The following is a 21,033-nucleotide window of genomic DNA, read 5'->3' on the forward strand; positions in this document are numbered from 1 at the left end:
TGTTCTCATGCCACGGGGGTGTCGACTGCTGGAAAGCAGCCGGCCCGAATTACTTTCAAAATATAGCAATTAACTTTCTTAGTTAGTGAGGTGTTTTATTTTCTTTATAACAAATAAATGAGTTTTATTAGAGAACTTTTCTTCGCGTTTCTTTTCAGAATATTGCAAACTTGGAGAGGCCACAATCCATCCTCTAACCAGGATGATTGTCCCAGAGCCAAACATGGGATTAATCAATGCCCTGACAAGGCACTTAGTTTGGCCGCCTGTTTAATAGCTCCAGCCAGCCACTACTACACAAACATTCATTCCCGGCCATATTTGAGATTCCTAGCTGCAGTTTACTCATGAGCACCATTGGCCAGGAGAAGCAGGGAGAAGGGCCAATGGTGCTCATGAGTAAAGTGCAGATTAGAGGCAGCTGGTAGATCGCTGGCTTGCTCGCTCAGCTGCTCGCCTCCTGGAGCTCGCAGGCAGCAAACGAAACCACTGCCTCCTGCCTCCACGCATCGAGGAGGCCAAGCAGCAGCAGGAAGAGCACGGACCTCCTGAACCACAGGAAGTGGCTGCCAGCGATGCCCTCAGGTGAAGATGTCATGAGAAGGGAAGCTCAACCCCCCTTAGGAGCTGCAAAGTGCTCGCCATCCCTCTGATACCCGCCAAGCCTCCTCCCACCGCACTTCTCTTCCTCCTCACCAGAAGCACTCACAAGCGACAAGAGATATGTTGTTTTTGCGGGATTGCCCCCATCTGGTCTTCAGTATGTGGCTTGTCGGCCTCCAGACGTCAGATTCCCACTACCCAGCACCAGTTCAGAGGTTCCTTTCCCTCCCCATGGATGGAGAGAGAGAGAGGGAGGGAGGGGGTAGAGAGAGAGACAAGAGACTCAGAGAGAGGGGGGAGGGAAAGAGAGATACAAGAGACACAGAGAGAGGGGGAGGGAAAGAGAGAGAGACAAGAGACACAGAGAGAGGGGAAGGGAAAGAGAGAGACAAGAGACACACACAGAGAGAGAAAGAAATGAGAGAGAGATGAGTGAGAGGAGATGAGAGAGCGAAAGAGAGAGGGAGAGATGAGAAACAGAGAGGGAGAAAGAAAGAGAACGAGATGAGCAGGGATGAAATCTAAAATTTGTTACTACCGGTTCTGTGGGTGTGGCTTGGTGGGGGGAATGTGGGCATGGCCTTTTTTTTTTTTTACTTTTAAAAGCATTTTTTCTGCAACCTCTTCGGCTAAGAGGTTGTAAAAGAATGCTTTCAAAAGACTGACGATCCAAGCTGAGTTCCCTGATCAGAGAGGCTTTTTTAAAAAGCCTCTGCCAATCAGGGAACTCATCTTGGATTATCAGAGCATTTGAAAAAAAAAAACCCTTTTTTTCTTTTAAATGCCTGATGAGCCACGCGATCATCAGAGGCTTTTTTTTTTACTTTTAAAAGCATCTTTTCGGCCGAAGTTGTAGAAAAAATGCTTTTAAAAGTAAAAAAAAAAAGCCTCTGATTATCGCACAGCTCAGCTGGGCATGGAGGGGGATTTTTGCTACCAGTTCTCCGAACTACCTGCTTCCATCGCTACCAGATTGGGCAATCTGGTCCGAACCGGGAGCATTTCACCCCTGGAGATGAGAGAGAAATGAAAGAGAGAGGATATGAGAGAGAGAGAGGGAGAAAGAGATGAGAGAGGGAGGGAGAAGAGAGAGATGAGAGAGGGAGAGAGGGAGAAAAGAGAAAGACAGAGAGAGAGATACGTGTTTAAAAGAAAATAGAAAAATGGCTCTTTGAGTGTTTAAGGTTGCAGACCCCTGAGTTAGGCAAACACCATGGCTGTTAAGTGAACCTTGTGGTCATTAAGAGAACATTGTGGTTGTCAAACAAGTCCATTTTCCTCAATGGGCATTTTTAACTGGAAACCAAAAGGAATTGTTGGAAGCTGGCAAAAAGCATAGAAAACCTCAGTCACATGACTGTGTGGGATGTTGTAACTGGTCATAAGTGTGTGTGTGTGTGTGTGTGTGTGTGTGTGTGTGTGTGTGTGCATGGCTGTCAAAACTCCAAAAACAGGTCAAGTAGCTCTGAGGAGGTCAGTGGTAAATTAGAACACTTGCTAAGCAACCGGCCATTAAGCGAAGACCACTTGTACTTGGTTTGCCTTAAGGGTTCCGAGCTGAATGGAATCTGGTTTCCTTTGACCCTTTGGGGGATTGCAAAAGGTCCAGATGGGGGAATCCTCTTTGGGGGAACTAGGATTGTGACCACCTAGTCACGCCCACCCAGTCACATGACCATCTAGCCATGACCACCAGTCACACGACTACCTAGCCATGGCCACCAGTCACACGACCATCTAGCCACACTCACCCCAGTCACATGACTACCCAGCCACACCCACCAATTACATGACCACCTAGCCATGCCCACCAGTCACATGACACCTAGCCATGCCCACCTAGCCACACCCACAAAACTGGTAATAAAAAGAATTGAATCCCACCACTGTTAGACAAGATATTCTCTACCATCTTCTGATATTTTAGGAAAGACTAGATCCCAGCAGACAACCCTTGGCAATGGTCTGATTATATATCTGGTCAATATCTTAGAAACCTGGACACGTGGCCCTTTGCTAGGATTATGTTTATGAGAATTTTGCTTCTAGTAGGCAGTTATTTTTCCCCTTCTCTTATCAGGTATTATTTTAAGAATCTGATTTTATCTTCATTATCTTAATTGCTACAGGTATGAGTTTATAGGAATACAGAGAATAAGTGGCAAACAAAAGTGATACAATACAATTATGCAATTTCCAATGCTCAATAAATAACTTCTAAGTGCAGGTGTAGAGGAATCTGCAAAGTAAAGCTTGCTTAATAATAGCTCCAGTTGACTAAATACCCTTTTTTATGGGTGCTTGTTTGTTTATTGTTTGTTTATTTGATAAGTTTATATAGCTGCCAATCTTACAGTATATATGTGTGTATGACTCTAGCAATACTTTGCAGATTCCAGACCTACAGCTATGTTACAGTATTACCAGGCCAGATGACAAAGTGAGATCTTTGGGTCCTTCCAGATGGCAATAAAATCAGGGCTGGTCTGACTTCAGGTGAAATGATGTTCCAAGGAGCAGAAAAGGGTCTTCTCCTGGATCTTGTCAAATTACATTTCTTTGTAAATGAGAACCACAACATGCCTCTCCTGATGGACCTGATGGGATAGATCATAGATGTGGTTAGAGACAAGCAGTCCCTCAAATACCCCTGTGTGCCCCACTCACCCACATGTCAGTGTTGATTTAGAGAGACCTTTATTTTGTCTTTCCCCCAGCAGTTCTGTTTCAGGTTTCAGCTCACCACAGCTGCTAGATTAGAACAGCAATTGGCTCAAGACTAAGTAGATTGTTAGATGTTTTTGTGCCAGCCAGGGCAGTTTCTTAAAAGGCCACCAGATGGGAGCAAAGAGGCATCTTTGATCCCACTGGTGGGTCAGGGGGCTCCGGCCCTGCAGCCCCATTGGGGGAAGGTTAATGGCCCTCCAGCCCCCTCACACCCATTGGTAAGAGAGGGGTCAGGGGCCCCCATAAGAACCCCCGTGCAGGGGCTGCCAGCTTGCTTTTTGGCTCTTGTTCTAGCTCCCTATGGGACTGATTCATGGGCTCAATCCAGGCACAGATGCCTCCATGCCAAGGAACTCATTTTCTCTGCTTTATCTTTAAATAAAGCTTCAACTAATTGCATCCCTGCGTGGTGCCTTTTTCTTGGAAGCGCCTCAACGAACCATCGACCTTTGTGAGGGCTCTCACAAAGATAACAAGGAAATGAACATATGGCAAACTCAAAACAGTCTCGGAAATAAAGGCTTTGCCTGGGTGGTTTCAAAAGAGAAGCCAAAATCCAGTATGAGGTTTGGAGCCTCTAATTAGCCAGTCCAATGGTCAGAGTTTCAGGGTTTACAAGTAGAATTCACAGGAACAGCCCAGGACAGGATTTCAGAGGGTCATTTCCAAGTGAAGCCAGCCATGAACAAGCCCCAGACTAAATTTCCAGGCAATGGCCAATTAGTCCATCGAACAGATAACCAGCTGCTTAAACAGGGTCCAAAACACAAACACAAAGCCTCCCAGCAATTTAAACTAAATCCACCTAGTTTATGAACTGCAGCATCTCGGAAATACAAACATGATCCACATACGTTGCTTCCAGCAATGCTTCCCTCTGCCTGCCATGCTAAATAGCTCCTGGTGCAGCCCATCAAGAGAGGTGGGGCCTTTTCCTGAGCAATCTGGCAGACCTCCACCTCCTTGCCCTGCATACTCTGGGATTCATTATGGCAGGCAGCTCCTCCCCCTCTTCTTCACTGGCCTGCAAGCTCTCCCCAGCCAAGCCCTTTTCTGCTGGCAGTTCAGGGTCAGTAATTCCTGATGTGTCAGGAATGATCTCATTTTGCCTTGAGGCCTCTGAGGAAGAAGTGAAGGAGCCATCGTTCATAGGAAACATCACACTCTGCCCCATGCAAAGGAAAAAAAAGGCCCTATGCCACTATCTCTTTGCCAAACTCCCACAATGCTAATAGTGTTTGGCAACCACTCCAATGTGGCTGACCACTTAATTCATAAGTTCCCTCCTTCATTTGTCCTGGTCACATGACTCAGGACAAAGCTGCAATTCAGAGGTTGGAAAGAATTCTAGAAGCCATTATTTGTATTATTTTCCTACTTTATCTTGCTCCATTATTGTAAAGCATTCCATATAAAACATCAATGTAAACACACACACACATAAACACAAAATAGATATCAACAGATATCTAATACACAATAGCTAATATACATAGAAATATATCCAGATTATGATTTTTAGTTATGTTTATTTCTTTTTCTTCCAGGAACTCAAGGTGCCCTACATTTTTATTCACAATAAATCCTGGGGCAAGAGATTCCAAGAAAATACACCTAATAGCTAGGTCCTCAAACTTTTTAAACAGGGGACCAACTCACAGTCTCTCAGACTCTTGGGGCGGTGGACTGGCTGGGTGGGAATGGCTAGGTGGTCATGTGACTGGGTGGGTATGGCTAAGTAGTCATGTGACTGGGTGGGCGTGGTCAATTTAGCAGTCCATTAAACAATACACACAAATTAAACTTTAATTTTTTTGCTCTTGGGGGTGTTTTATTTGCTTTTGTTTTTATGTTGCTCTTTTGGTTGACTTTTCTTTTTACTAGATCATTTTATTAAGTTGTTTAGGAGTCTAGTGGTCCACTTTAGGAAACTCAGTTTTGCAGCAATACTTCTCAGCCCCAAGGAGCTTACAATCAACAAGTCTCTGTGTGTGTGTGTGTGTGTGTGTGTGTGTGTCCCTTTCCCTCTCCCCCTCTCTCTCTGTCCCCTGGGGAGGGGGGAAGGAATCCCTGAATTGGTGCTGGGAGGTGGGAATCTGACATCCAGAGGCCGACCAGCAGCACGCTGAAGTCCAGCTGCCAGTGGGACCCAGGGCAATCCCATGGTCTCCCCAAAAGTAACACATCTCTTTCACTTTTCTTTCTTTCACAAGTTTTAAGACTAGTCCGACCGGTGGGTGGGCAAGCAGGCGGTCCTCCTCCTCCAATCCCATCCTCCTGCAGCACTCTGCCAGCCATGTGGAGGCCCTGGGAAGCCTCCACGTGCCGAGTTTTTGGCTTGCCTGGCCTCCAGTAGCACTCTGCTGGCCAAAAATGGACCCGTTTTTGGCCTCCCGGGGCCTCTGGATGCCCCATTTTTGGCCTCCCCTTCCTCCAGTAGCTCTCTGCCTTAACTTCCAGTTCCAGCCTGCAGGGCTCACAAAGGTAAGTCCTGCACTCGGCCAAAGGGTGGGGACCAGTGGGTGGGTGGGGAAATGTGGGCAGTGCAGCCTTGTAGTCCCGTGCAGGCTGGATTAATGGCTTTGGTGGGCTGTATCCAGCCCACGGGCTGTACTTTGAGGATCCCTGAGCTAGGGCTTTAAGATGGGCTTGAATCTGGATCTCATTGCTGTAGGCCAGCCTCTACCCACATTGTTTATCAACTGTAGTTCTTTCAATAATGATTTGTTTTAGAGCTGATTATATGGGAACCCTTTTCTTTTGTTATTAATCCCACTTCCTATGTTTATACCACCTCTGTAAACCAATATCCTGCAGACTCCAAATATTGCAGAGAAAACTAATTAACATAATCTTCTGGCTTTGTGACCTTATGAATCTTTCTCCCTATGGAAAATCATTAGGCACATAGACCATCATTTTTTAAAGCTTTCTTTTTTCCCCAATGCTAATAGCATGTGTTAATAATGACTCTTGTTCCTGTATAAATAAATCATTTGCTTATTTTATGATAGCATTGAAGTCTATCCAGGAAACATTTTAACTGGAGATGGTTATTATACTTTAACAGATAAACAAATGGTTATCATGCTGCTAATAGCAAAACTAAGCAAGGGAAATTAGGGCAGTCCAAAATCCACTGACAAAAATACTACTTTTTTACTGGAAATATTCAGTTCAATATCAACTTTATGAATGTCCACGCTCTAAGGGACTGTAAATTATCAAGAAATATCTCTATGATCCAAACATTGTGAAACAAAGAGTAATAGTTTTCTCATTCAATGAGCAGGAATGTCATCTTATGTAATTTAACATCTCAATATATAGAATGATAGTATAAACACCTCCATTCGTGTGTGTGTGTGTGTGTGTGTGTGTGTGTGTGTGTGTATAATTTTCTAGCTCTGATTTTTACTGATATTGTTTCTTTGGAATAAGAAGTTGTAACTCCTCACCAGTCAGTGGGGACCTCTGCCGAGCATTCTGGATGCAGTCCGTCCAGGTTAATTCGTAGTTAGTGGCCCATTAACAGCCCAGCTGGGCTTCTGTTTGTTGTGGTGCTGGGCATGATTTGTTGTACCAGCATGTATTTGTTTATCCAGGCCTGCCAGTTTCCTGGGCCCATACAGGCCAGTGCGTCTTTTGTTGTTTGCACCATTCTCTCCACTTTTCCATTGCTGGATGGATGGAAGGATACGATGAGGGGATGGCGGATGCCCTGGCTTCTGCCATTTATTTATTTGTTTGTTTGTTTGTTTGTTTGTTTGTTTGTTTGTTTGTTTGTTTGTTTATTTATTTATTTATTTATTTATTTATTTATTTATTAAATTTTTATAACACCCTTCTCCCGAAGGACTCAAGGCGGTGAACAGCCAGGGTTAAAATACATACAGTATGAAAATTAAAATAATTTAAAAAATAATTAAATTAATTTGGCTTCCCAATTTTAAAACCCCTTACCCATAAAATTAATCAATTAAAATCTTAAACCAGCCGGCTTGCTGAAACAAGAAAGTCTTCAGAGCCCGGCGGAAAGTACGGAGGTCGAGGATCAGTCGCATCCCTGGGGGTAGTTCGTTCCAGAGGGCGGGTGCCCCCTCAGAGAAGGCTCTCCCCCTGGGGGACATTGCTTGACCGACGGCACCCTGAGGAGACCCTCTCTATGGGAGCATATTGGCCGGTGGGAGGTTATCGATGGCAGAAGGTGGTCTCGTAGATATCCAGGCCCTAAGCCATGGAGCGCTTTAAAGGTGAGAACCAAAACCTTGAAGCGCACCCGGAAGACCACCAGAAGCCAGTGCAGCTCGCACAGGAGAGTTGTTACATGGGAGTGCTATGTCGCCCCCATAATCACCCACGCGGCTGCATTCTGGACCAGTTGGAGCCTCTGGGTGCTCCTCAAGGGGAGCCCCATGTAGAGAGCATTACAGTAGTCCAGGCAGGAAGTAACGAGGGCATGAGTGACCATGCATAAGGAGTCCCGATCCAGAAAGGGGCGCAACTGGCATATCAGGCGAACCTGATAAAAAGCCCCCCTGGCCACGGCTGTCATATGCTCTTCTAAAGACAGCCGTGCATCCAGGAGGATGCCCAAGTTACGGGCCCTCTCTTTGGGGGCCAATGACTCACCCCCAATAGCCAGCGATGGCACCAGCTGGCTATATCGGGACGCCGGCAACCACAGTCACTCGGTCTTGGAGAGGTTGAGTCGGAGCCTGTTCCTCCCCATCCAGACCCGCACAGCTTCTAGACACCAGGACATCACTTCAAGGGCATCATTGGGGTGGTCTGGGGTGGAGATGTACAGCTGAGTGTTGTCAGCATACAGATGGCACTGCACCCCAAAACCGTGGATGATTTCACCCAGCGGCTTCACATAAATGTTGAACAGGAGAGGTGAGAGGACCAACCCTTGTGGCACCCTACAAACAAGGTGCCTTGAGGTTGACCTCTGCCCCCCCTGCCAACACAGACTGCGACCGATTGGAGAGATAGGAGGAGAACCACTGTAACACGGTGCCTCCCACTCCCAACTCCTCCAGCCGGCGCAGCATGATACCATGGTCGATGGTATCAAAAGCCTCTGAGAGAGCTAATAGGACCAGGACAGAGGAGCACCCCCTGTGCCGAGCCCTCCAGAGATCATCGACCAATGCGACCAATGCCATTTCCGTGCTGTACCCAGGCCTGAAGCCGGACTGGAATGGATCTAGATAGACAGTTTCATCCAGGTACTGCGGGAGCTGTCGTGTAACCACACTCTCAACAACCTTCGCCACAAAACGAAGGTTGGAGACTGGACGGTAGTTTGCCAAAACAGCCGGATCCAGAGAGGGCTTCTTGAGGAGGGGCCTCACCACCGTCTCTTTCAAGGTGGGGGGCAGGAAACCCTCACTCAAAGAAGCGTTAATAATCCTCTGGAGCCAGCCTCGCGTAACCTCCCGGGTAGCCAGGACCAGCCAGGAGGGACACGGGTCCAATAAACATGTGGTTGCATTCAATCTCCCCAGCAATCTGTCCACGTCATCGGGAGTCACAGGGTCAAACTCATCCCAGATAACATTCTCAAGACCCACCTCAGACATCCCTCCTGAACCTACACAGTCATAGTCCAAGCCTTCCCGAATTTGAGCAATTTTATCGTGCAGATAACGTGCAAAATCCTCAGCTCGCCCTTGCAAGGGGTCTTCCCGCCATCCCCTCATGGGTTGCAGTGAACTGGGGCCATTGTCCGATACTAGAACGTCTGGCAGACCGTGGATTGTGGACAACTTTTGTAGGGCTCGGATGATCATTTCTGCTGGCCTTGATTCTTGGCAAGGCTGGCATGAAGTGACCCATGCTGCAGTAGCGTTGTCCATTTGGGGCCACCATACATAGCTACGTGCCAGCACCTTCATCTTCACAATTCTGGGGTGGCCTTCAATGTTTCTAGGATTGGTTGCGTTATTTTGGGGGGAATTATTACACGGTTTCCCCACAGTAAGCAGCCCCTTTGTATAGACAGTTCATGTTGCTGGGTGTAAAATGGCTTGAACTCTGTGCTTACTGACTCCCTGGGCCATCCCCTCCATACCCAGTCCAGTACTTGTGAGATCATCTGGTCCTTGTTTGAATGACAGGTGACTCTGGCCACTGTGATGGGGCCAGTCGGCAATGTATCAATTAGCAGGACTGTTGATGCTGGAGTTGGATTTTCCACTGTGATGAGTAGCGGGCACCAGCTGAGGGCATCATCATGGCTCAACAATTTCCCTGGTCGGTGTGTGAGTTTGTAATTGTCTGCCGTCAGAAATATGGTCCATCGCATCATCTGCAGGGATAGGACCTGCGGTGTTTGTCAGTCCCTGGCAATTAGTCCTAGTAATGGTTTGTGGTCTGTGACCAGTTCAAATGGTCAGACATATATGCATTCATGGAATCTCTTGACTCTGGCGACTGTAGCCGGTGCTTCTTTGTCTAGTTGGCTGTAGTTCTGTTCCACCAAAGATAAAGTTCTTGAGAAGAATGCTATTGGTGTCTCCCACCTGTCCGGAAAGCAGTGGTTTAGGACAGCTTCGACCCTGAATGGTGATGCGTCGCACGTTAAGACCAGCAGCAGGTTTTTGTTGTATTGGACGAGTATACTGTCGGAGGAGATTAGCTTTTTTACTCCGTCAAATGCTGCCGCTTCTTTACGTCCCCACGACCATGCTGCTTTCTAGTAGTCTGTGGAGTGGTTCTGCGACAGATGCTTTGTGCTGCAATATAAATATAAAATTTAGGAATCCCAGGAATGGAGCTCTGTCTTGTTCCTAGGAGTCAGTGCTTCCTTTTTTTTTTTTTTGAAAAGTTTTTCAGTTTTATTTCTTATACACACAATATAAAATTTACATTTTCTTATTACATAATTACTCATACATATACACAGTGGTGGGATTCAATTTTTTTAACAACCGGTTCTGTGGGCATGGCTTAGTTGGGGTGTGTGACCGTGTGGGCGTGGCTATGTGCATAGGGACTACTCAGAGGGCTGAAAAATGTCATTTCTGATTGGTCCTCGCACTTATGACCATCCTCACATTTATGCCCGTTGCGGCATTCTTAACAACCGTGTCAGTCATTTCACCACTACTTCTCTTCACCACGGTGACAAGATAGGGTGTAAAACGTAAACTGTGAGGACAGTCGTAATTTCAACGACTGGTCAAAAGTGCGAGGACCAGTCAAAAATAACTTTTTCAGCCTTCCGACTAGTCCATATGCACATAGGGACTATTCAGAGGGCTGAAAAAAGTCATTTCTGACTTGTCCTCACATTTTTGACCGGTCCTCACACTTTTGACCTTCCTCACATTTATGCCCGTTGCAGCATTCTTAACAACTGTGTCAGTCATTTCACCACTACTTGTCTTCACCACAGTGACAAGATAGGGCGCAAAACATAAAATGTGAGGACAGTCGTAAGTTCGAGGACTGGTCAAAAGTGCGAGGACCAGTCAAAAATAACTTTTTCAGCCCTCTGAGTAGTCCATATGCACAAAAGGACTACCCAGAGGGCTGAAAAAAGTGATTTCTGACAGGTCTTTGCACTTTTGACCGGTCCTCACCCTTATGACTGGTCATCATTTATGCCCATTGTAGCATTCTTAACAACCGTGTCACTCATTTCACAACTGCTTCTCTTCACCATGGTGACAAGATAGGGCGAAAAACATAAAATGTGAGGACAGTCGTAAGTTCGAGGACTGGTCAAACATGTGAGGACCAGTCAAAAATAACTTTTTCAGCCCTCTGAGTAATCCATATGCACAAAAGGATACAGCAATAGAGAGGGATGAAGGAAGGAGAAGAGAGATGGAAGAAAGAAGGAGAGAGCGGGAAGGAAGAGAAGGGAGGAAGGAAGGGAAATTAGAGTAGGAGTGAGGGTAATAGAGGAAGGAAGAGAGTAGGAGAAGGAGAAAGGAAGAGGAAGCAGGAAGGAGAAGAAGCAGCGGGGAAAGAAAGTAAGAAGGAAAGAAAAGAGAGAGGTGGTAGGTTTGAGGAGAAAGTTGCTGTACAGTAAAAAAGATGAAATGGAAGAAAGGCAACCCCAAACAAATATAAAGATATTAAGATAAAGAATGAATTGTTAAACTTTAAAGAATAAAAGAGAACAAATATGAATAAATAGCAATAATTAGAAACACGCATACAAACATACAATTTATTTTCTTTGAACAGAGTATTTGGCCGGTTCACAAATTTAAACAGTGTTTAGTCATTTCAATTAAATTTACAATTTCTATATTTCCTTTTTGCCATATTTATTCCTTATCTATTTTTTTAAAAAACCAATATTACCCCTCATCCTCGTCTCTAATCTTAATCAAATTCAATTTTTCCCTTCTATTCTATATTATACCCCTTCCCATTGTCATCTATTTTTATATCCATCCTCACATTGGTTAATTATGTAATATTACAGTTGTTTAATACAAATTCAACATTTTAATATAAATCAATTAGTTATATAACTATCTTTTTTGTATATGAATCAATATGAACATGAATATTCCAATTATTTCCATGCAATCTAATTTCTTACAAATCAATTAATTATATTTACCAATAATAATAAACCAAATAATTTCTCCCATATATTCCTCCAAACCACAACTTAACCATTTCTGCTTTCAACACAATATACAATTAATAGTATCTCAATTATTACAATTCCCTAGTTAAATAGAGCTTTTTTCTTTTGTGTTTTAAAATCTTGAACTCTCCTCTTTTTCCCTAAATTTCCCATTGTTTGCACCTACCTTTTTTGGTGAGGAAAAAGAAAAGAAATCTGCCTCTGCCTAATTTTCCAACGTTGCAGCAACAGCAAGGCCAACAGCCTGCTTTACTTTCAGTTTCATTTTTCAGCATAGCTAGGGGAAAAAAAATCTGCTCCAGCACTCTTTGCAAGCAAGCAGCAGAGCCTTCCACAAAACAGCTGAGAGCAAATCAGCTGAGAGTCGGGAGGCTGATCTAATCAACGGGCTAATTAGCCTATGCTGAAGCTCCGCAGGCCAATAAAATTACAAAAAAACACCAAACCGTTTGTTAAATTGCTGGCTCTCCCGCCCCTCGCCCACCACTATTTATTAGCAATAAATAGTGTTGCGAAGGGGCAGGGCAAGGGGCGGGGTGAGCCAGCAATTTAACAAACAGTTCGGCCGAACTGCCTAGAACTGGCAGAATCCCACCACTGCATATACATGTTTTCCTTAAAGAAAGCATTAAAATAAGGCATTTTAATTACATTTGAAGTTGCTCTTCTACCGTTTCTTCCCTCATTTCACAATAAACCTTCTTATTATTATTATTAAATAGTTTTATTTACATTTTACACAAAATTAAACCCTAGCATCCCCCCATTACCGCTCCCTCCTCCCTCCCCCCCCCCCACTTCCCAGAGCAGAGTACAGGGTATTTCATCTAACAATCTTAGACAAATATATGCTAACTGTCTATAAACACTTTTTCCACCTTTTCACACTTTAACTCCCTTTTTGCATAACTAAATGATAACACATCTTCTTAAATACTTGTATTAATTCATATGCTATTTGAAACTTTTTAGTCCCATATTTACTTTGTATATAGTCAATCCAGCTTCTCCATTCCAAAATATAATTTTCTTGTGATTGATCTTTCAAATATGCAGAAATTTTTGCCATTTCTGCTAAATTGGATACTTTTAATGTCCATTCTTCTATGGTAAGTAGGTTTTCCTTCTTCCAATATTGCGCCACCAAAAGTCTTGCAGCTGTTATTAAATTTAACATCAATTTAGTTTCTCTAACAGTACAGTCTCTAATAATACCCAACAAAAATAACTGTGGAGTAAAACGTATCTTTTTCTTAAAAATCTTCTGAGTAATCCACCATATTTTAATCCAAAAAGCTTTAACTTTTTACATGTCCACCATATATGATAATAAGTTGCATCTTCACAGTCATATCTCCAACACTTAGGTTGTTGATTTGGATACATATATGCTAACTTTTTAGGATCTAAATGCCATTTATAGTACATTGTATAAAAGTTCTCTCTTAAGTTTTGTGCTTCTGTAAATTTTACATTTCTAACCCATATTTTTTCCCGTTTCCATCATTATTGGTTCCTGAAAATTTTGTGCCCATTTTATCATACAATCCTTAACCAGTTCCGTTTCTGAGTCTATTTTTATCAGTGCATTATATAATCTTTTTATATGCAATTGACTTTGATCTCTAATTTATTTTACCAAATTTTCATCAGTTTTCATTATACCAATTTTCTGATCTTCTTTCCATCTAGCTTGTAACTGTCCAAACTGAAACCAAGTCTGTACTATCTTTTCTTCTTTTAATACATTTAATGGTTTTAACTGCATTATGTTCCCTTCCATTTTAAGAAGCTTTTACATGTAATCACATCTTGTTTTTGTTCCACACTTACACTTTCTATCGCATGCCTGGGTATTGCCCATATAGGTATTTTATAATTTATCTTATGTTGATATTTTTTCCAGACTCGCAACAATGCGTTCCTTAATATGTGAGTCTTAAAGACCTTATCCACCTTTTTATCATAGAATAAATATGCATGCCATCCATATAATAAATCATATCCCTCAATATTCAATATTTTTTCTTCCGTTAAGTTAAACCAGTCACTAATTATTGATAAGACAACTGCATCATAATATAATCTCAGATTAGGCATTTTAAGACCTCCTCTTTCACATACATCCTGCACTATCTTAAGCTTAACTCTCGGTTTTTTCCCTGCCCAAATAAACTTATTAATACCTTTCTGCCATTCGTTCAAGTTTGCATCTTACTTAAGTATTGGTATCATTTGAAACAGAAATAAAAACTTTGGTGAAACATTCATTTTCACTGCTGCGATTCTTCCCAACAACGACAACTGTAGTTTTCTCCAACTTTCCATCTCTCTTTGTACTTGTTGCCATAGCAATTCATAATTATTTTTATATAATTTCACATTTGAAGCTGTAATATATACCCCCAGATATTTGAGCTTTTTTACTATTTCAAATCTCATTAATCTTTCTAACACTTCTTTTTGTTTTGTGTTCATATTTTTTGTTATTATCTTTGTCTTTTGCTTATTTATCTTAAATCCAGACACTTGTCCATATTGCATTATTATATCCGTTAAATCTATAACCAATTGATCTGGTTGGCTTAATGTAATAACCAAGTCATCTGCAAATGCTCTTAACCTATAATCTTGATGTCTTATTTTGATTCCCTTTATTTTATTTGATTCTCGTATTTTAATCAGTAATATTTCCAAAGTTAAAACAAACAATAATGGTGACAAGGGACATCCCTGTCTGGTTCCTTTTTCAATTTTGCAAGTTTCTGTTAAGCTACCATTGATTATTATTTGTGCTGTTTGTTTCTGGTATATTGCCCTAATAGATTGTAAAAAATAATCCCCAAATTCCATCTTCTCTATTGTTTTCAATAAAAATTCCCAATTCAATTGATCAAATGCCTTCTCAGCATCCAAAAAGATCAGCGCTGCAGGGACTTGATTATTTCTTTCCAAATATTCCAATAAACCTTCTTCTTCTTCTCCTCTTTCCCTACCCTCCCTCCTCTCCTCTCCTACTTTCTCTTTCCTCCTCTCCTACCTCATCCTACTTCCCCTTCCTTTCCCTCACTCCTCTCTTCTTTTCCCCCTTCTCACCTTCTCTCCTACTCCTGTCCCCTACCCTTCCTTCCTCTCCTTTTCCCTTTCTTCCATTCCTCTCCCTCCCTCTCCTCTTCCTACCCGCTACTCCTCTTTCCTTTCTATCTTCTTTGCTGTGGAATATTCTCCTTGTTTGGTATCCGAGCAACTCCTGTATTCTAATAGTATATACTTTATTTCAATTTCTTTTCAGATTTATTCTATCTATCAGTGTTATCATCATAATTGTACATTTATTCTTATTATCTTCTTTCTTTTCCCTCCTCCCATCCCCCTTTTTCATTTACCCTGGTGACATCTGGGTTTCTATTTCTTTTTTATCCTTTCCCTCGTTTAACTTTCTATTATCTAAATCATTTATCTATTCTCTTATCTTCATATTTCTTTTCTAACCATATATAAAATCTTCCCCATGTCTTGAAATACACTAATTCCTCTTTATCTCTTATTCTTAAAGTTAATCTATTCATTTCCGCACAGTCTAAAATCTTTTTTATTACTTCACCTTCTGACGGAATTTTTTCTGTCTTCCAATTTTGTGCAAATACAATTCTTGCTGCTATTATTATATGTATAGTTAAATACAAATCTTCTTTACTATATCTCTCTGGGAGAATACCCAATTAAAAAAACCTCTGGTTTTAATTCTATAGTTTTATGTAATATTTCTTCCAATCATTTCTGTATTCTAGACCAATAATTTTTTGCTTCTAAACATGACCACCACATATGATAGTATGATCCCGGCAAATGCAAATATTTCCAACATTTGGCTGATTTATCCTTAAACATCTTTGCTAATCTTTCTGGTGGCATATGCCACCTATAAAACATTTTATATAGATTTTCTTTATATGCAGTTGCCATTGTCAATTTATAATTTCTTTCCCATAGTTGTTGCCATTTCTTTAATTCTATTACCTATCCAAAATTTTTCGGCCATGTTATCATTGTCTCTTGGTGAATCTTCATCTTCCAATCTGATTTGCAACAAATAATTATACAGCCGTTTAATCATTTTTTCATCCTTTCCAGTCATTATCTGATCCAACTCTGATTCCCCCAAATTAAAACCAAATTGTTTCAAGTCTTTATCATATCTTTTTTTATTGAAAAGTTTTACAAAGAAAAATTTTCCCCCATTCCCCCCACCCCTTTTCCCTCCCCACCACTCCCACCCCCCTTCCCATCCCACCCTCCCTCCCAGACTTCCCAGAGCAAAATACAGGGTATTTCAATTAACAATCATAAGCTAAATTAACCTAATTGTTCTTAAACTACAAAATCCCCACTGAAACCTTAACTCCACTATGGCTAGAATTTAACATTCATTCATAAGCTATTTGATATTTTCTTGTCTGATACTTATTTTGAATATAATCAATCCATCTTCTCCATTCCAATATGTATCTTTCTTGTGTTTAGTCCTTCAAGTACACTGAGATTTTCGCCATTTCCGCTAAATTTGCTACTTTCAATATCCATTCTTCAATAGTAGGCAAAGAGTCCTTCTTCCAGTATTGCGCTACCAATAGCCTAGCTGCTGATTTTAGTTCAAAATCAGTTTAGTCTCTAATGCTGTACAATCCGTTATTATACCCAATAAAAACAATTGAGGAGTAAATTTCAACCTTTTTTTCAGAATGTTCTGCATCACCCACCAAATTTTTATCCAAAATGCCTTGATTTTCTTACAAGTCTTATATATGATAATAAGTTGCATCATCACATTCACATCTCCAACATTTAGCTTGCAAATTAGAGTACATACATGATAATTTTTTGGGATCCAAGTGCCATCTATAAAATATTTTATAAAAATTCTCTCTCAAATTTTGTGCTTGCGTAAACTTAACATTTCTAACCCAAATCTTTCCCCATGTTTCCATCATCACTGGTTCCTGAAAGTTTTGTGTCCATTTAATCATACAACCCTTAACCAATTCCATTTCTGAATCTATTTCCAGTAAAGCGTTATACAACCTTTTAATATGCATCTGACTTTGATCTCTAATCTGTTTTACTAGGTTTTCCTCATTTTGCATGACACCAATTTTTTAATCTTCCCTCCATCTAGCTTGAAGCTGACCATACTGAAACCAAGTATAGATTATCCCTTCTTCTTTCAGTACATTTAAAGATTTCAATTGTAGTTTACCCCTTTCCATAAAAAGAAGTTCTTTATAAGTAATCACCTCCGTTTTTTGTTCTATACTTATATTTTCTATTGCATGTCTGGGATTTGCCCCTATAGGTATCTTATAGTTTAGTTTATATTGATACTTTTTCCAAACCCTCAGCAACGCATTTCTAAGTATATGACCCTTAAACACTTTATCCACTTTTTTTTCATATAACAAATAAGCATGCCATCCATATAACAGATCATAACCTTCTATATTTAACATTCTCTCTTCAGTTAAATTAAACCAATCGCTAATTTGTGATAAAACAGCTGCTTCATAATACAATCTTAAATTAGGCATTTTAAGACCTCCTCTCTCACGTATATCCTGTATAATTTTCAATTTCACTCTTGGTTTTTTCCCACCCCAAATAAAAGTATTAACCCCTTGCTGTCACTCCCTCAAATTTCCATCTTTCTTAAGCACTGATATCATTTGAAACAAAAATAAAAACCTACATTCATTTTTATTACTGCTATCCTTCCCAGTAGAGATAGTTGTAACTTTTTCCAATTCTTCATTTCTTTCTGCACTTTTTGCCAGAGAACTTCATAATTGTTTTTAAACAATTTCGTATTAGAGGCTGCAATATATACTCCCAGATATTTAACCTTTTTAACTATTTCAAACCCCGTTATTCTTCCTAAGTCTTCTCTTTGAGATATAGACACATTTTTAGTTATCATCTTTGTCTTATGTTGATTTACTTTAAATCCAGATACCCTACCATATTGACCTCCAACATATGTGGAGTCGATTCTATAGGTTGAGATAAAGTAACAACCAAGTCATCTGCAAACGCTCTTAATCTGTATTCTTGTTGTCTAATTACAATTCCTTTTATTTTGTCAGAGTCACGTATCTTATTCAACAAAACTTCTAAAGTTAAAATAAACAGCAATGGAGAGAAAAGGACAACCCTGCCTTGTTCCTTTCTCAATTTTAAAAGCATCTGTTAAACCTCCATTAACTATTATTTGTGCTGTTTGTTCCTGATATATTGCTCTGATTGATTGTATAAAGTACTGTCCAAAATTCATTTTTTCTATTAACTTAAATAAAAATTGCCAATTCAATCGATCAAATGCCTTCTCCGCATCCAAAAATATGAACGCTGCAGGGACTTGGTTGTTTTTTTCCAAATATTCCAGTAGATTTACAATTTCTCTAACATTATATTTCATTTGCCTCCCTTTTATAAACCCTGATTGGTCATTATGAATTGTTTGTTGCATTACTGGCATTAATCTATTCGCTAATATCTTGGCAAAGATTTTGTAATCAGTGTTCAAAAGTGATATTGGCCTAAAATTCTCAGGTTTGGCACAGTTTTGATCTTCCTTTGGGATCAATGAAACAAAAGCTGTTCTCCAGGAGGGTGGGACTCCTCCCCCTAATTGAATTTTACAAAATAAAACTCTAAGTGGTTCTACCATTTCAGACTGTAAATTCTTGTAATAAACAGCTGTTATTCCATTTGTTCCCAGAGCTTTACCTGTTTTTAACTGTTTAATTGCTGCAATAATCTCCTCGGAGGTTATTGGCTGATTCAATCCTTCCCTCTGTTCTAACGTTAATTCATGAATATTCTCTTCCATTAGGTATTTATCTATATCTATACCTTGTATTGAGTCACTGGCATATAGTTTTGTATAAAATTTAAAAAGGCTTTTTTGATCATATTCTGTTGATAAACTTCCTTACCTCTAAATTCTATCTTACCAATAACTCATGATTTCTGTTTTTTCCTCAACACATAAGCCAACCACCTACCTGGTTTATTAGCATTACAAAATGTATTGTGTTTAGCATATTGTAAACTAGTTGCCACTTGATCAGCCATTAACATATTGAATTGCTCTCGTAATATATTTATTGTTTCTTTTAATTTCTTATCTCCTGGATTAATTATAAGTAATTGTTCTTTCTTTTTTATTTCCTCCTCTATCTCTTTCCGCTTCTTTTGTTGTTTTGATCTATGTTTATTATTCATATATATTAAAGTTCCCCTCATGTAAGCCTTACTTGCATCCCATACCATTTCCATAGAGGTACCCTTATATATATTAATAGCAAAAAAATCTTTCATTTGTTTTTTAAGCTCATTCACATTTTCTTCATATCTAAATAAATTTTCATTTAACCTCCAAGACCTCCTTTCCCCCCTCTCCTGTTCCAATTCCACCCAGACCAGACTATGATCAGTTAAGAGTCTTGGACATATCTTCATCTTCTTCACCCTAGAAAAAAAATCATTTGTGATTAGTATAAAATCAATCCTGGAAAAGGATTGATGTCTATCGGAAAAAAATATAAAATCTCTTTCCTCATCATTCCGTTCTCTCCAAATATCTCTCAGCTCCATATCTTCCATCATATCAAAAAAAGATTTAGGTAATTTCGCACGTATCGAGATCTTTGATAAACTTTTTTTATCTTTCTGTGTGTCTATTACTCCATTCCAATCACCCATTAGGATAAAAGATTTATAGTCCCATTGTATTATTTTAGTATGTAAAAATTTATAAAATTTGTCCTGTTGTTGATTAAGTGCATATATTCCAATTAAAAGCATCTTTCCACTCTGAGCTAGTAATTCAATTGCAATATATCTTCCTTGAATATCTGCCTCAATTAAATTAGCTGATAGTCCTTTCTTTACATATACAACTAGCCCATTTTTCTTCTCTGGTGCTGATGCCATAAAATGTGTACCTAATCTTGAATTTATCAAATATTTTTGGTCTAATAGTCTAATATGTGTCTCTTGCAAACAAATAACATCATTCTTAAATTGTTTCAAGTAGTGAAATACTTTCTTTTTTTTTGGTGAGTTTAAACCATTAACATTCCAGGATAAGAATTTAGTTGCCATCTTTGGCCCTTCGAAGCTTCAAAAGCATCAGCTGAATATCCTCCTCCATCTTACTCTTCAGCCTCGCCCCTTCCACTGCTTCTGTTTTTTTGACTTCTTGAGATGAATCTTGAGATTGTTGCATTTTTAGTTGTTGTTCTTGGCATTTGTAGGTTGCTTGTGTCAGTCATTGCTCTCTTGGTTCCTCTGTCTTCTTGAGTGGTTCCAAAATTGGGGGTGGGCCCCCAAGTTGCTCTAAATCTTCTTCCATGATAATTCCTCCAGCTGCAGCTTCAGCATAAGTTTGTATCTGCTTTCCCTCTTTCTCTTGTTGTAACTTCTCCATTTTCTTTCTGCCCCACCCCCCCGGGTGAAGGTGGATATCCAGCCTTTAGAACATTAACATAAAAATCTTTTGCCTTCCAAACTGTGTTTAACCGGTATTTTTCTCCACCATAATTCACTATTAGACCAGTTGGAACATCCCATCTGTACTGCAGTTGTTGGTTTCTCAGTTCATTTACCAAAAAGCCAAAGTCCTTTCTGCTTCTTAACATTTTTGGAGGGATCTCTTTCAGAACCACCACTTCTTGTCCAGCCGCTTGAACCTTATTCTTGTAGGAAGCTTGTAAGATGTCATTTCTGATCCTCCTGGTTGTGAAATAAATCACCACATCTCTTGGTAATTGCCTTTGTCTTGCTACCCAAGAGTTAACCCTGTAGATTTTATCAATTTGGCTTGCCACATCATCTGGATTTTCTTTGATTAGCTCTGCCATTGCTTCTGCACAAATATCCTTTAAATTTTCCCAGCTATTTTCTTTTAGCCCTCTCAGTCTCAGGGCAAATTCCATAGATCTGTATTGTAACATCACCAATTCATCATCCACCTTCTCTGTTTTAGACATAATGTCTCCTACTTTGTTTTCCAAGTTCAGATTGGC

The 21,033-nt window shown here is 40.3% G+C and overlaps 1 protein-coding gene across 1 annotated transcript in view; it reads right to left on the bottom strand.

Annotated features, from left to right (window-relative positions):
* Positions 1-341: 341 nt before the first annotated feature.
* LOC148113433 (uncharacterized) overlaps positions 342-21,033 on the bottom strand; it is a 121,361-nt gene continuing 100,669 nt past the window's right edge. Inside the window, exons 3-5 of the mRNA XM_087871554.1 lie at positions 20,452-21,032; positions 4,307-4,495; positions 342-548 (exon numbers count right to left, since the gene is read on the bottom strand). Coding sequence (XP_087727680.1) covers positions 342-548; positions 4,307-4,495; positions 20,452-21,032 — 977 coding nt within the window. The remainder of the gene's footprint in view (positions 549-4,306; positions 4,496-20,451; position 21,033) is intronic.

This window comes from Pantherophis guttatus, chromosome 5 (assembly GCF_059756535.1).
Source record: "Pantherophis guttatus breed Tessera chromosome 5, ASM5975653v1, whole genome shotgun sequence".
Classification (NCBI taxonomy): domain Eukaryota; kingdom Metazoa; phylum Chordata; class Lepidosauria; order Squamata; family Colubridae; genus Pantherophis; species Pantherophis guttatus.